The sequence below is a fragment of the Saccostrea echinata genome, unplaced genomic scaffold, assembly GCF_033153115.1.
Source record: "Saccostrea echinata isolate AGI-Se365-2 ecotype Australia unplaced genomic scaffold, CSIRO_AGI_Sech_v1 ptg000048l, whole genome shotgun sequence".
Classification (NCBI taxonomy): Eukaryota; Metazoa; Mollusca; class Bivalvia; order Ostreida; family Ostreidae; genus Saccostrea; species Saccostrea echinata.
In genome coordinates this window covers 330,001-347,500 of record NW_026889797.1, presented here as the reverse complement: position 1 = coordinate 347,500, position 17,500 = coordinate 330,001, and the positions used below count along the sequence as shown (strand labels likewise).

The 17,500-nt window shown below is 34.0% G+C and overlaps 1 protein-coding gene across 1 annotated transcript in view; it reads right to left on the bottom strand.

The window, feature by feature from the left end:
- Positions 1-7,817: 7,817 nt before the first annotated feature.
- Positions 7,818-17,500, bottom strand: part of LOC133203112 (E3 ubiquitin-protein ligase DCST1-like) — a 33,540-nt gene continuing 23,857 nt past the window's right edge. The window contains exons 15-17 of the mRNA XM_061338960.1: positions 11,876-11,989; positions 9,215-9,400; positions 7,818-8,122 (exon numbers count right to left, since the gene is read on the bottom strand). Coding sequence (XP_061194944.1) covers positions 8,033-8,122; positions 9,215-9,400; positions 11,876-11,989 — 390 coding nt within the window. The 3' untranslated portion in view covers positions 7,818-8,032. The remainder of the gene's footprint in view (positions 8,123-9,214; positions 9,401-11,875; positions 11,990-17,500) is intronic.

Here is a 17,500-nt window from a genome sequence, read left to right as displayed (position 1 = left end):
AGTAAGGTCAAGGTCAAAGGAAAAGTCAAGGTCAAAAATTTTGATGCAGTTGAAAAGCTTACATCAGTATGTATCAGCATATGATGTTTTATTGAAGTCGGACATGACAAACACTATATGCCTCGGCCATATTCATGGCAGGGCATAAAAAACTTGAATCTACACTATTAGAGGATGTTTCCATATCAAAATGACTAACAAGCAAATTCAAAGAATTGTGGTCCCCTGCTTTCCGTGTCCTAGTGGATGGGATGCCATTATTTATGACATATTGTTTCAAATTTGCAGGCCTTATCATATGTCATTCAAAAGTAATCACCAAAGTTAAAGTTTTTGAAAATTAGGTAAAACATCAAGGTCAAGGGGTAAAAAAATCATAGCATGCTTGGAAACATCTTGTTACAGGTAATGTACATGTCAAATATAAAAGTCCTATCTCTTCTCAATCAAAAGTTATAAGGAAATATAACATTTTTGAAAAGTAGGTTAAACTTCAAGGTCAATGTCACCGAGTCAAAAGTCATGATATATTTAGAAAGGTCTTGTCACAGGTAATATACATGTATAATATGAACGCCCTATCTTTTCTCTTTCAAAATGATCATTTGAAATAATGTTAAATTTTTTGAAAAGTAGGTCAAACTTCAAGGTCAAGGTCATGGGTTCAAAAATCATGGTATGTTTAGAAAGTTCTTGTAGGTAATGTACATGTGAAATATGAAAGCACTATCTCTTATTATTCAGAAGTTATGACCAAGGTTAAATTTATTGTGACAGACGGACAGACTGACAAACGGACAGACTAACAGACAAATGAGATTTAATGTCCCCTAGGTCCCTTTTGTGAAAACAGATGACAATAATGCCCTTGCTGTTCATGAGAAGAAGATTTATGATGGAAAAAATCCCCTGCATTTTTCTATGTAAATCATTGGATCCCCTTATGTGGCCCCACCCTACCCCAGTGGGTCATAATTTTAACAAATTTGAAGCTACACTAAGTCTATGTAAAGAAAGTTTCAACTTTTTGGGCCCAGTCAGTGGTTCTTGATATTAGACTTTTTTAAAAATGATACCACCAAATTTTCACTAATTCTTGATTATCCCCCCTTGAAAGAGGGTGTGACCCTTCACTTGAACAAACTTGAATGCCCTTTCCCCGAAGATGCTTTGTGGCAGGGTTGGTTGAAATTGCCCAGCGGTTCTAGTGAAGAAGACAAAAATGTGAAAAGTTTACAGGCGGACAGATGGATGACAAACAAAATGTGATCAGAAAACCAGAAAAACTCAAGTGAGCTAAAAACTAATGATCACAAGTACTTGGAAAGAGTTACAGTATTTGAAAAGCAGTTTTGTTTTCAGAAGCTGAAAATGTATGACTTGTATCCATGTTGAAAAAATTTCACATTTCAGAAAACAGTATGATTAAAAATAGTTAATCAAGGTGCGTTGAGTAGCAAAATAAGCTAAACTGGTATAGCTAATTCAACCACAGAGCTTAGTGAATTTTAAAATGCACAACCTTTTCAACTCTTAATCATTCTTAAAATATTTATATCATCATTTCTGATTCAAGGGAGAACTAGAGATATGATCAGAAGTATATCTGTTGACTAATAAACATGTAAATGTATATTGTGTTTTTTAAGTCATTAATGTTTGTTTGTTGTTAAATGTCCCTCTTGGGAATTTTTCACTCATACGGAGACACCACCACTTAAAAATAATGAAGACGTACAAGTCGGATTTGAGGTTAACATTCATTTTAGGAATTTTCAACAATTAAGACATAAAGAGATAACTCCTTCCCCTTGCCCCTTCCCCTTCCCAGACCCCTGTTTGTTCATGTATGCTAACTAGTCTAATACTTTGGTTTGACATAAAAAAAAATGTGAATATATACAAATAGTTTAATGGTCCATCTCTTTGAATGATTTTCATTCCTAATTTTAGGAGGGTACATGGGTTGACCCAAATTCATGAATGAAATGTCAAGTAATCTTATCATTGATGCACTTTTATTTAATTTGATGTAGTCATATTATGAACATTTCCAGTTCATTAAGAGAGTGGGGATGACGTCCAGGGGTTCATAACCTTAAACCATTAGATGTACATATTAACATAATAACACAAGAAACAAAATTATGTATAGTCAAATGGAAAAGTTTTCTACTATTTAGGAGTCACATGATCATTTGTCATTTCAGGGACAGGGAGCGGCTAGGGAGATTGGACCCCCCCCCCCCTGGAATTTGCAGAGTTATTTAAAAAGGACTATTAACTGATTTACAGAAGCAAATAAAAAATGACTTTGGATGCCCTCCCCCTTTAAAAACATGGACCCCACCATCATTGTTTTTATTTTGTTCGTTTGTTTGTTTGTTTGTTTTTTTTTTTTGCTCCTCAGGAAATTCTGGGCTGGAATTTTTTTGGACCGAGGTGTGGACCCCCCCCCCCCTCCCCGGAAAAAAATTCCCGGATCTGTGCCTGTAACTGAATGTAATGCCGACAACGGGAGATAACTCATTAGGATGTGAAATTCGTCTATTGTGGCATCCGATGATCCACTCTCTACCATCGGCTCATACATTCAGTGTCAGAGAGAAACGAACGACAACTCTGCATGGGAGATTGCCGATGATCTTTGATCCTTTTTAATCTTTAACCTAACCATTTGCATTTCGGTTTATTTTACCCCAATCTATACTTAAACTTGTACTTACTGTCATAGGTCCTGTCAACTTCATGAAATATAATCCAATTAAAACACAAAATGAATTAATTTCCACTGATATACATGTAACACTGCACCATGTCACATGGCATGTGCAATCTAAAAATGATAATGGTAAAACTAGTACTAGTACTGGTAGGGTGACGCAAGCCCAATGTGATGTAGAAATTTTCAAAAAGGTGTTCACATACATGTACAGTACAGGAACAAATTTTAAATTATCATAACAAACGATGTTTTAACATAACTTTGCCATCTAGGCCTATTTCCAAAAACAGGCAAATTGTGTGTGTGTGTTGGGGGGGGGGGGGGGTGACAAAATTGATTGGGTATGGCTTTTCAAGGAGGTTTTTGCCTAATCAAATACTAAAAAAAGTTTGCACATTTTGATAAATTCATCAAAAACGCTTTGTACTAAAATAATATTATTTGTTGTTGAGAAAATAAATTTAAAAAGTTCCAATTATGGGCCAAAAATTTATATCCCCCCCCCCTTTTATCAAAACCTAATTTACATCATTAATTAAATTCTGTTATTTCAGACTGGTAATGAATTAAGTATATGAAATGCGTATAAGAGGTTCATGGGTCACATGGTCACTTGAGCATTTTATGCTCGATTTGACGAATACATGTACTGTGTAAATTATAGAATTATTTGAACTTTTTCCTTGGTAAGCCCAATATGAAGGAGTGTGCATTTAGAGGCAAACACCTTAGTGCGGGTATTACTGTCTCATGACAGCATCTAGTTAAATTTTATTTTATTTGTATATACGCCACTTCTGCTCCTGATAGCAAATAAATCGGACGCAACTTTAATTGCTCTTTTTCTTATTTAGATTATTCCGCTCAGCCAACACCTTTAAGATATTTAGCTGAGTGTTGAAGTCGTCAGCCAGGGAAAAAAGGAAAAATCCTGTTTAACCCCAACGAGAGTGTTCAAACTCCCATTCCCCACAAACATAAAGTTTAGGACGACTACTGTCATGTACTTATTTTAATTTTCAAATAAAAATCAGTAAACGACAATACCGTAAAGTGCGTTATTTTAGCGAGGTACTAAATTTTTGTTTATTTTGGTGTTTTGGTGGTAGCCCGCTAAAATTTTGATCTCTAAAATATTCAGTTTTCTTCTTAGTGTCCTTCTACCGGAGTTGGAACCTTGTGTCAGCTAAAATATATTACACCAAAACTACTGGCATACCTTTAGCCACGCAAGCAAAACCCCAAATTTTACACCCGCAAAGAAAACCCGCGATACGGTATATAATTTTATTTAGTTGTTTAATCAACATGATAATCTACCATTTACGTAAGAGGAAAATCTTGTTGTCATGGCAACTTAAAAAGGTTTTCTGTATTCATATGTGATACTGTATGAATCATATCTCCTCTGATAATAAAGACTTCGCCTTTTGTCGAAGGTTTAATTATATAAGAAAATATTTTTGTCATTGACATAATTTTCCGTAAATTATCATATTTCCTATGCAAATTCATGGTATTTTTTCTGTTCACTACAAATTCTTATCACTACAGCTCCGCACACTTTTTATACTTACATAGTTTTCCACACAAATTAAGGCCACTTTCTCCCAACAGTATTTTAAAGCGTTATAACAAAAGTACAATGGAATGAACTAGACCTGTATTTGATATCTCCTACGAAGGTTATCCGCCCTTTAAAAAAACTGGATAAACTTTTCAAAACGGATGTTATAATAAATATGAAACCAATGAATGAAATGTAGTGACAATTAAAATCATTTTACAACATATCTTTTTTTTTTTAGGAATTCATTACTAACTTTTCTGTATTACTATTTGATCGAATTTTTTGTAAATTCACTTCTCTTAAAGTTGACGTTTTCCATAAACTTTGTTTATATATAATTCTCCTTTTGTTTTAATCGGAATATAGCGCCAAAAAGCGATCGACTGCGCATGTAGACAACGTCAAAAGCTAAGATAATTTACTATTGTTTTCTTTTGAAAAAAAAAAATTGTAACTGATGAAAAGAGTTTTCTCTTTAATCTAGGAGTTAAAAAACTTTATTTTTCAGTGAGTCGAATTTCTGTTGATGCTAGGCTTCATATTGTTACTTTGAGAAATGCCAGTTTAACGTGAAAAGATGGCATAAAGGTACGGCGCTTCCATCTCGCGCTATGGCCTTATGCGACTTTATAGGAAATACAAGTTTCATTGCACTGTGCGCGACTTGCCTTGACAAGGGAGAAAAATCAAAGTCACCCTAGACAAGAAAGAGCCATAAAGAACTTAGCATTGCAAGACAGAAGATTCGCAGTAAGAGAGCTGAAGACAAAGATTGTAAAATCGATATCCTTACGTGAAACAACTATTAGGAAAAATTAAAAAGGTATGAAAGTAAGACCTATGTTCCTGCGAAAAAAATCCCCTGCTTTCAAAGGAGCAGAAACAAATACGTTTGCAGTGGACAAAACAGCATAAACACACGACAAAGAAAGATTAGGATAGTGTTGTGTTTTCAAACGAAAGTTTATTCAAGTTGTACAATGTTAGTAAAAATCGTCGAGTTTGGAAACGAAAAGGTAAAAAGTATGAGTCAAAGTCAAAACAGTTTACTGTTAAACATCCTACCCAAATTTCGTTCTGGGGAGTTTTTGGAGCAAACGGAGTTGGAGTTTTGAGAAAAAATAAGTAGGGAACACTAAACTCCAGCAGATAGCTAGAACAGATCATCAACAACTTAAAAACTAGGGCTGTGCGGTGCACCGAAAGTTTCGTCGAGTTTCGGTTCGGTTCAAAATTTACATAACACGTATAAAAAGAAAAATGACCGCCAACTGGAGATTGGAAGTGTTTCACTGTGTTTGTTTTCATGATTTTAATACGTATTTTAATGATTGTGTCAGTTTGAAGTCAATGATTTAGGTTTTTTTTTACTCCACAAACACCTTTTCCTTTTTCAATAAGGGTTAGTTTAAATTGGTATGGGCTAGTAAATAGCCCGACGGTGACGGGCTAGTGAAAAAGTAGCAGGTATTTTCCTCCAAGTTTTGCTTTTAAATCCCAACCAATAAAAGAAAACCAGAAGTGTGGTTCTCTTGTTTATAAATCTCCTATTGTCAATTAACAATGGTTATTTCCATTCTAATGTCGATACGATATATCCCGGTGAGCTTGAGATAAAAGATACCACAGAGTCTGACACTTCTGTTTCATATTTGGATATTTTATTAGAAAAAGACGTTAATGGTAATCTAACAACAAAGCTTTATGATAGACGTGATGACTTTAACTTTTCAATCGTCAACTTCCCTTATTTATGCAGCAATATACCCTTATCAACTGCATACGAGGTTTATATCTCTCGGTTGATTCGATACGCTAGAACATGCTCTACGTATGAACAATTTCTGAAACGAGGTAATTTATTGACAAACAAGTTGATGAAACAAGAATATCAGCAGTCTCGTTTAAACATCATTTCGTAAGTTCTATGGTCGATGCTGACTGATTTTTTCATACTTATTGTTAGGCCATTATTTACACATTGAATTGTCGATGAATTTTTCCGTTATTTCCCGATCGTAACAAGGAGCACACGGCGGGTGTGACAGATCGGCAGGGGATGCTCACTCCTCCATGGCACCTGATCCCACCTCTGATGTCTTAGTAGTCCGTGTTTGCTTTGCTCCTATTTGTAATGTTTAATGGACTTTTGAGCTCGAATACTGTTCGTTATCTCCACATATTTCATCTAGCACTTCTACATTATTTATTTATTCCTAAAAACCATGAAAACGATCGCCTTTTTTTTTTTTACTAATTCGAATTTCCTCCATCCCAATTTTATGGAAAATACATGTAAATATCACATAACTGATTAAATTATTTCTAACTACTCAACTGATTAACTGAAGAGTAAATATTTACAAGGGTTATTAAAAATATATTAACAATGTGTTTGATAATTTGAATTAAAAAAAAAATAAATAAATCACTTAGTCTAGCTTTCACTTCATTTTGCAAGAGGAAGTCCAATGATAAGAAAAAAGATGAATGTCCACTACCATATTAAAAGGTATATATCTAGAGAATGATTGTTCATTCTATTAAATGCAGCCTTAAATATTTTCTCTGATTATTTATTTATTAATGACTCAGAAGCAAAATGCAAAAAGAGAAAAAAAGCAGCAGAAATATGAAAAGAAGAATAATTCAATGACAGTATGAAATGTAAATGGAATAAAATAATACAACAAAAAGTTTGAAATTTTATTATTTTTCTGGGTTAGTAGAAATCTTAATTTAGCTAGTAAAAATGTCAAATCCACTAGCCCCACCTGTTAGTGTCTCAGAAAAGATTTTGTGAAGACTAAAGTTAAGGAATTTAATTAGTTTATAACGCAGAGATTAATATTTTTCATTTATGAGGAGAACTATTTAGACTGTTTAGGTTAAATCGAACCGAATCAAAAAAAACGAACCGTATCATCCTGAACCGAAACCGAACCGAATCGATTGAACCCTGAATCGTCCCAGCCCTATTAAAAACAACATGTGAATGTTTAGTATTTCCCAAAACGCCGTACATATATCAACAAGATCTTGCTCCATGCCACAATTCCAAGAGTACTTGAAGTTTTCTTGAAAGTAAAAAATACACACTCTCCCCTCGCCAGGTAACAGTCCGGATCTCAATCATGGGCTAAAATGAAAAGAGAGATTTCTAAGAAATTTCCTTCAAAGAAGAATACATGTGAGAGCAGTTAGAGCAACAGTGGGATTCAGTGACAAGGGAATTTTGCGTAAACCTTGTTCATAGCATATATGACAAAATAAAAGCAGTGATTAAAGCCAAGAGCAGAGCTACCAAATATTTTTTGTATATTTATAATCAAAAAATATATAAAATAAATTTGAAAAAAAAAATACTTTAATCTCCCTTTATTATCTCTTTACATAAAAAAAAATTAACAATGTGTCCTTATCTTAAGCGGAAAACCATGTGAGTTTAAAAAGTGTGCGGAGCTATAGATTCAATAAATAACAGCAACATATCTTGGTGAATTTCCATATTAAAGCAAGTAAAATATTTAATGTGGATTTCTACAGTATTCCACACACTGTATTGATGTTGCATATTTTCATTACATTCCATTTATTACACATGATACATGTAGTGTATGTTACAACAAAGCAATGGTAAATTAAACCCCTTAAAGTCATGATATTGTATAATTTGGATGAAATCAAAAAGACTTAGATATTATCATACTTTTTACTGTTCACTATAACATCTAGCATTATACGTCATCATCTTCTGTGCTCCCGTCATCAGAATTATCACTGTCACTAAAATCTGTAGAACGTGGTACGCATGCATAACACTTTTTCTACAATAAAATTACAATGCCTTATCATTAATGAAATTGTATATTTAGTAGAAATTCAAAACACTGACCTCAAAAGGACAACAAATAAATTTTTAAATTGTTTTAATGGCCAATTCCTCTGCTTATATCAATTTGAATCTATGTTCAAAATCGGTTTTTATTTTTGTTGTCTTGAACATATTTTACTGACAGTTTGTCAAAGGGATAGGACATAAGTTTCAAAAACTTTGATAGTTGTCTCCCCCAATATTGTTACTGTGATCAGGGAAATGACTTTAATGTCCCTTTTATAATCTCTTTACATGAATCAAATCTCCCCCCTCTTTTAAGCCTTTTTCGTCCTCGGCAAAGGCGGATTTTATAACGTGGTAAATTATACAGAATCGGTGATACTGTACATTTGTATTTCCCTTTGATAAACTGTGTCTGGACGAATAAGTTGACGGAGCAAAATTGTTTATGTTTGTTGGGGAGAAAATAACCCTGATACATAGTAGGGGACAAGGCGCAAGTATTAAAGTTTGATATCTCATAAACTTGAAATTTTATCATAGGAATACTTCCCTCTCTGCTGTCAATCGATAAATGCCTTTACTTTGATTAGCTAACTTTTCTCCACATATTTACAGTGATATTACAATATTTAACATCTTCCAATTGTATTCGTTATCTCTATATAGTTTAGAACAATAATACAACAGAAAATTTAAGATTTAAAAAAAAGAGAGCAGCCAGAATAACAGAAAAGTTTCATGGAGCAAAACTTAACAGATTTTAGATTGAAAATTAATATAAGACAAAAGAAAACCAACGAAAACGAAAGCAGAGAAAAATCAGAAGCTGACTGTTTGAAGATTTAGTCAATTAAATAGATTACACTTAAGTTGTATATATTTTTCGGAGGGGGGGGGTATTTTTCAGAGAGTTGGCTTTGCTTTGATTGAATGGGTAGATGAGTGTGTATGTGTCACATGTTTAGCATGACATCACCTTTTTTTACACACGACAAGCGACACACCTCTTCCCTGACCATCTCTCTCTCTCTCTCTCTCTCTCTCTCTCTCTCTCTCTGGAAAGAGGAGGAATTATTACCTTGCAATCAATCCAGCAGTCTGCACAATAAGAGAAATTACATCCAAGTGTTGAACAAAGAACAAATCCCTCTGTCTCCAAATCATCACAAATCAGACATCGAGTTTTAGAAGCTTTAAAACGTTTCACCAGAGAGGCCAGTTTGGGACAGGAGCGCTTAATTCGAACCAAAATTCCAGAGTCCCGCTAAAATGAAATGATGTAACACTCAAATTAATAACCTTACTGCAAACTTTATTTCCTATTTTTTAAAAAAAAAAAACCTCTCAGATATACAACTGTAGAAAACTATCATAGGGGACATATGGGAATTTATTTTAAAAGCACTTATTCACATTTATGATATCGTTATATATAATTTCAAGCAGTGATTAGTTAAGACAGGATTTTTTTTTATTTTTCTATTGTTTTTGTTTTTTGTTTTTTGTTTTTGCAAAAATCTAGAAAAATTGAATTATCTTGTTAAAAAGAAGATATTTATTTGCAAGTTGATAGTTTAGAACATTACAAATTTAACTGATCACAAAGTTAATAGCATCTTGTATTTCATTCTGACAGATAAATAGTGATCTAAGTATAACCTTGATTAAGTGAAGTAATAAACAGCATTTTTACAACACATGTATATACAGCTATAAAATAACTTTCTAGGGGATGGCCGAAGGAGTAATTTTCGTTATTTTTATGATATATAAGAAGACACCCTGGAATTCATGTCCTCCACTAAATGTAAATTTTCAAGCATATAAAAAATATAATACTTCTCGCACTACGAAAACGAATTCCCACAAATGTTTTTTCTAGTGTTGTCAACGAGTACCCGGTTAACCGGTTAATCGTCGAACGTTGCGAGTATCGGTTAGTAAAACTGCTAATCGGTTACTCGGATATATTGGCAAAAGTAGAAAAAAAAATGTTGTTTTATTCAAAAATGAATGCTTATACGTTCACCATTTTATTTACCGTTTATTTTACCATTTTAATTTAACGTTAGACTTGATCTTGTGTTTCACAAACACGACCGATTCGTTTTGATAACACTTAGTTTTCACAGTTTATCTAATTGATAGCTTTGATTGCCAAAGGGTATACAATGTAGAAGACCGAGGTTAAATATAATTACCTCACTTATGCAGTACAGGATTAATTTCGAAGAAGATGCCGCCACAGCCATCAAAAGCACAGATTCCAAAATATTTTAAAAGTATTTAAATCCGAACGATGTAAAATATGTAAAAATGAAATTAACATGCACAGAAATGTAATTGAAACCAGCGTTTTATATAGTACACCCCGAAAAAATTGCTAACTATTACGGGATATTGGAAAACAAATTCAATTATAAGCTTTAATTTGCCTTTTTGTAATTAAAAATGAATAAATGAAGTTCATCTACAGTGCATTTGTGTTTGATATTGACCGGTATATACATGTTAAACATGACAATTGTAAAGACTTTACATATATTACAGTTATTATTGAATATTTGCCCTGAGCAAGGATGTTTATAGATCTAAAGAAAAACCATCCAAGTAACCGGGTACTCGATCGGAAAAGTAAGCGAGTAACCGGTTACCAAAAATCGTCCGATTTGACAACACTAGTTTTTTAGCTCACCTGAGCTGAAAGCTCAAGTGAGCTTTTCTGATCACCCGTTGTCCGTCGTCCGTCCGTCTGTCCGTCCGTCCGTCTGTCCGTCCGTCCGTCCGTCTGTCCGTCCGTCTGTAAACTTTTCACATTTTCGACTTCTTCTCAAGAACCACTGGGCCAATTTTAACCAAACTTGGTACAAAGCAACCTTGGGTGAAGGGGAGTTTAAATTGTTAAAATGAAGGGCCAAGTCCCCTTCAAAGGGGAGATAATCAAGAAAATATAAAAATTGGGTAGGGTCATTAAAAAATCTTCTTCTCAAGAACCACTGGGCCAGAAAAGCTGAAACTTATCTGGAAGCATCCTAAGGTAGTGTAGATTCTAAATTGTTCAAATCATGACCCCCGGGGGTAGGGCGGGGCCACATTAGGGAATCCAAGTTTTACATTGAAATATGTAGTAAAGATCTTTAAAAATCTTCTTCTCAAGAACCACTGGGCCAGAAAAGCTGAAACTTACTTGGAAGCATGCTGGGGTAGTGTAGATTCTAAATTGTTCGAATCATGACCCCCGGGGGTAGGGCGGGGCCACAATAGGGAATCCAAGTTTTACATTGATATATATAGGAAAAATCTTTAAAAATCTTCTTCTCAAGAATCACTGGGCCAGAAAAGCTGAAACTTATGTGGAAGCATGCTGGGGTAGTGTAGATTCTAAATTGTTCAAATCATGACCCCTGGGGATAGGGCGGGGCCACAAACAGTACTACGGGGGGTGGGGGGAGAGAAATCAGGTGAAAAACAGCAAGGCCAAAGTTACTCAGGTGAGCGCTGTTGCCCATGGGCCTCTTGTTCCCTCCAACCACGATAATTTGACCTTATAAAGATAACTGATTTTGCAGTTAATCAGGTGAAGCACAACATATAATTGTTTTTGCATAATACTTTTACTAACATTGACTGTAAAATTTATTTTATAATTTAAAACATTTATTTGATTTGCCTGACATTGACATTGACGAACACTACAAATTTTAATGCTCTAACAGTAACTAAATATGTGGATACTAACAGAAAGCTGAAATTTCCTGGCCTGTTTTCGAACTTTTTTACGTAGATGAATAAGATATCCTTTTCTCCTCTTCAGCAGTTCGTTGTACATAAACAATATTCGTGATTTTTCCCTCTAAAAAATTGATTGAATGTAGATAAATTGATGTATGGTACATTTCATTTAAGTCGAGATATTGTACAACTCAGCATCATTTTATTTTTTTTTTTAAAAAAGGATGAATTTTACATCTATCCATGGCCAAAGATTTTTCCTTTCCAAACTTAGGGTCCACCATATATTTTTCGAATAGTTTTATATGGAACGCCATAGCTGCCTTATGTGGTTATTTCATGAGAAGATGGTGCTTTATTATGTTATGCTGTGGTTATTTCATGTGAAGATGGTGCTTTATCATGTTATGCTGTGGTTATTTCATGTGAAGATGGTGCTTTAATATGTTATGCTGTGGTTATTTCATGTGAAGGTGGTGCTTTATTATGTTATGCTGTGGTTATTTCATGTGAAGGTGATGCTTTATTATGTTATGCTGTGGTTATTTCATGTGAAGGTGGTGCTTTAATATGTTATGCTGTGGTTTTTTCATGTGAAGATGATTTTTTATGTGAAGATGGTTTTTCATGTGAAGGTGGTTTTTCATGTTATGGTGTTTTTTTTATGTGACGGTGTTTTTTTTTATATTTAATGTGATGGTGGTCACTCAGAACTCTTAATACTTTTGAAGACTGAGTTTAACACTGATTTTAACTGCTATTATCTTGAAATTTTGAGAGTGAAACAAATAGTCAATATAATTTAAATCATTTTAATACGCAATTGCTAGTTCCTCTTTTTTTTCCATAGGCGCTTGGTTTTAGGATGGTGTATTTTGTGTATTATGTTTTTTTTCTAGCTATGTCTGCATTAACTCGATAACCTAAGAATAAAAAAAAATCACTGAAATAAGCAAGTTTTAAAAATGTCATATTACTTTACATAAAAAAAAAGAGTGAAGGTACGACAGTTGCAATCTTCGATTTTACGTCGTGCCCGGCTCGGTTCATACTTGATTTTAATTTATCAATATCCACACTTTTCCTACCAGTTTTGGGCAGGAATTCGAATGAAATCTACATTTAAAAATGATTGAATAACGCCTTTCAATCGTCTGCCAATTCGAACTTGCCGTATAAAATATGCAGTAAACAAAAACTTCCTGATACCTAGAACTGAAAGTGAAAGCAATGGAAGTGACGATTTTTAACCAAGTGAAATGTAGAGGCGTCCCGGAATAACGAGAACAAGTTTGGCGCGGTTTCTGACTTCCCTAGATTTTCCGAAGATGGCAACTGTTGTACCTATACTCTTACTATATAGACTAATATGACACTTTTTAAACGTGCTAGTTTCAGTGATCTTTTTTTAGGGTCTTCCGTCTTCAGCGGAAGACCCTTCTATTATTCTTATGTTTCTTTTTCACTTTTATTATTATTAGGGTCTTCCGTCTTCAGCGGAAGACCCTTCTATTATTCTTATGTTTCTTTTTCAAGCTTCTTATTATTAGGGTCTTCCGTCTCCAACGGAAGACCCTTCTATTATTCTATTGTGAAGGTCTTCCGTCTTCAGCGGAAGACCTTCTTGTTTTTCTTTTCCACTATTTTTTGTTATTATTATTATTGTTTTTTTTCTTACCGATTTTGTGCACGCGAGTTCTCGGAAACGGCTCGCTCGATTTTCATGAAACTTACAGGTCTGATAGAACATTAAAAAAATCTAGATGTATATTTTTTTGTTTTGATGACGTCACTTCCGGTTCCGAGCTTTCCGCGATTTAGTGATTTTCGGAGGGTCACTTTGTCCGGCAATTTCCCCAAAAGGGCTTCATGGTAGAAGCATGAAATTTTTCAGCGATGATAGAGCATTATGTGTAGATGTGACATACGCATTTCTTTTTCCCCGGAAGTGCCGTACTTCGTCGTTCGCTATGGCCCGAAAAAAGTCCTATCGGGATTTTTAAAATTTCTAACACTTTTTCTACAATATCTTTTTACCTGTAAATATTTTGTTAAAACATATAGAGCAAAAGTTGTGTAGAATGATACGATCTTTCAAAAGATATCAACAATAAGGGGCTGGCCCCTAAAATCAGGGAGCTAGAGGGGCCAAAAGTGTTTTCCTGATATCTCAAAAAGTATTGAGAATTTGTATAGCATCATAGAAGCAAAGTTGTTCAAAACGACAAGTAGCAGCTAAGGAGATCATCAAAAGTCGTCAAAATGACGTCACTTCCGGTCACACCGGAAGTAATGGTAAATGGCTCATTCTTGCTCATATGACCGTAGATGTCTCCTGAACTCGATCTCATCTCCTTAAAATTTAGACGGAAGACTTATTTGTTGCTTTGCAACAAGCTCGTCTAGTTTCTTTTTCACTTTTATTAGGGTCTTCCGTCTCCAACGGAAGACCCTTCTATTATTCTATTGTTTCTTTTTCACTATTATTAGGGTTTTCCGTCTTCAGCGGAAGACCCTTCTATTATTCTTATGTTTCTTTTTCACTTTTATTATTATTCTTCTTTTTTTTCTCCTTACCGATTTTGTGCAGAAGATTTCTCGGAGATGAATTGATCGATTTACTTCAAATTTTCAGAGTTTATGTCTTATCATCTGAAGTTTGTACCGGCATTTCAAAATTTGAAAAATCACTTCCGGTCGGAAGTTATCGCCCTTTTATTAAAATTCAGAGGACCTCCTTGTCTGTGATGGAACTCAAAAACGGCTTAAGCTAGAGCGCTAAAATTTTCAGTGATGATAGAGGACATGTTGCCATTATGCACCTGGTTTTAGATATTTTCCGGAAGTGCCTAGTATGGAAGCTCGGTAGGGGTCGAAATTTAGGACACGAATCATGAATGAATTTTTGAGACATTTTGTATTATATCTTTTAAAGTATAATTATTTTGTTAAAACATACTGAATAATATTTGTGCAGAATGACAAGATCTTTATCATGATATCAAGAAAAAGGGGCTGACTTGTCATATAAGGGGCCGAGAGGGGCCAAAAGTATTAAATCAATAACTCTTTAACGATCAATATTTTGTAATGCATTACTGAAGCAAAAATGTTTATTTCAACAATTTACAACTATATATTACAATATTCACATCATATGTTACATAATTAGGGGCCATAAGGGGCCAGAATGCTAAATCTTTGACGCTTTATATCTCAAAAGTGGGAAATATTTTGATAAGCAATATTGAACAAAAGATGTTCAAAATAATGTTCTAAACAATATGCAACCTTTCATTTTTTGCTAGACATCCCCATTAAGGAGTTGAAGGGCCGGCCCCTAAATATTTCTTTTGCAAATATCTCAGAAACGAAAAAGAATTTCTGACTAGTTGTTGAACAAAAAGTGTTTAAAATCATGAGAGCTTTAAAGTGATATGAAGAAAAAGGGGCTGGCCCCTCATAATAAGGGCTGAAAGGGGCCGAAAATCTTTGAAAAATAACTCCTTAACAATCAATATTTTGCAATGCATTACTGAAGCAAAAATGTTTATCTCAACAATTTACAACTATATATTATGATATTCTCATCATATATTACATAATTAGGGGCCATAAGGGGCCAGAATGCTAAATTTTTGACGCTTTATATCTCAAAAGTGGGAAATATTTTGATAAGCAATATTGAACAAAAGATGTTCGAAATAATGTTCTGAACAATATGCAACCTTTCGTTTTTTGCTAGACGTCCCCATTAAGGAGTTGAAGGGCCGGCCCCTAAATACTTCTTTTGCAAATATTTCAGAAACGAAAAAGAATTTCTGACTAGTTGTTGAACAAAAAGTGTTCAAAATTATGAGCGCTTAAAGGTGATATCAAGGAAAAGGGTCTGACCCCTTAAATTAGGGGCCGAGAGGGGCCGAAAGTATACAATCAATAACTCTTTAATGATCAATATTTTGTAATATATTACTGAAGCGAAATAGTTCATCTTCACACTTTTTGTCTAAATAACATGATGCTGATATCATATGTTACTCAATAAGAGGTCTTTAGGGGCCAGATTGCATAATCTTTAGGGCAATATATCTCCAAAAGGAAGAATATTTTGATAAACAGTATTGAACAAAAGACGTTCAAAATAATATTCTGAACAATATGCACTCTTTCAATTTTTGCTAGACGTCCCCATTTAGGACTTGAAGGGCCGGCCCTTAATATTTCTTTTGCATATATCCCGAAAACAAGAAAAGAATTTCTGAATTGTTGTTGAACAAAAAGTGTCCAAAATCATGAGAACTTTAAAATGATATCAAGAAAAAGGGGCTGACCTCTCACATTAGGGACCAAGAAGGGCCGAAAGTCTTTAATTCATAACTCTTTAATGATCAATATTTTGTTAAACATTACTAAGCAATTTATTTATATCATTATATTTGAATGAAAATCTCAGTCAAATTCTTATCTCATCTTATCAAAAATCGGACGGAAGACCCACTCGTTGCTCGCAACGAGATCACATCTAGTTATTATTATTTTTTTCTGTCCAAATTTTGTGCAGACGATTTCTCAGAGATGGTTGGATGGATTCACTTGAAATTTTCAGAGTTGATGTATCATGATGTAAACCTAATACATTTTCTTTAATTTTTGGAAATTCACTTCCGGTCGGAAGTTATCGCCCTTTAATCGAATTTTTAGTGACCATTTTGTCTACACAAAAACTCAAAAATGACAAAAGCTAGAGTGCTGAAATTTTCAGTGATAATAGAGGACATGTTCTAGTTGTGCACCTCAGTTTTCAAATTTTCTGGAAGTGCCTAGTATGGAAGCTCGGTAGGGGTCAAAATTTAGGACATGAATCAGGAGTGAATTTTCGAGACATTTTTTATCATATCTTCACAACTATGAAAATTTTCTTAAAACATATTGAACAGAAATTGTGTAGAATAATACTATCTTTTTTGCAATATCAAGAAAAAAGGGCTGACTCATCACATTAGGGGCCAAGAGGGGCCAAAAGTCTTAAATCCATAACTCTTTAACGATCAATATTTTGATATACATTACTAAAGCAAAAATGTTTATCTGAACAATCTACAACTATATATTATGATAAAAATCTCATATGTTACATAATTAGGGGCCATAAGGGGCCAGAATGCTAAATCTTTGATGCTTTATATCTCGAAAGTGGGAAATATTTTGCTAAGCAATATTGAACAAAAGATGTTCAAAATAATGTGCTTAACAATATGCAACCTTTCAATATTTGTTAAGCGTCCCCATTAAGGAGTTGAAGGGCCGGCCCCTAAATATTTCTTTTGCATATATCTCGGAAACGAAAAAAATTTCTGAATAGTTGTTAAACAAAATGTGTTCAAAATCATAAGAGCTTTAATATGATATCAAGAAAAAGGGGCTGGCCCCTCAAAATCGGGGCCGATAGGGGCCGAAAGTCTTTCATCAATAACTCTTTAACGATCAATATTTTGTAAAATATTACTGCAGCAAAAATGTTTATCTGAGCAAACTACAACTATATATTATGTTATTCACATCATATGTTACATAATTAGGCGTCGTGAGGGGCCGAAATACTAAATCTTTGACGTTTTATATCTCGAAAGTG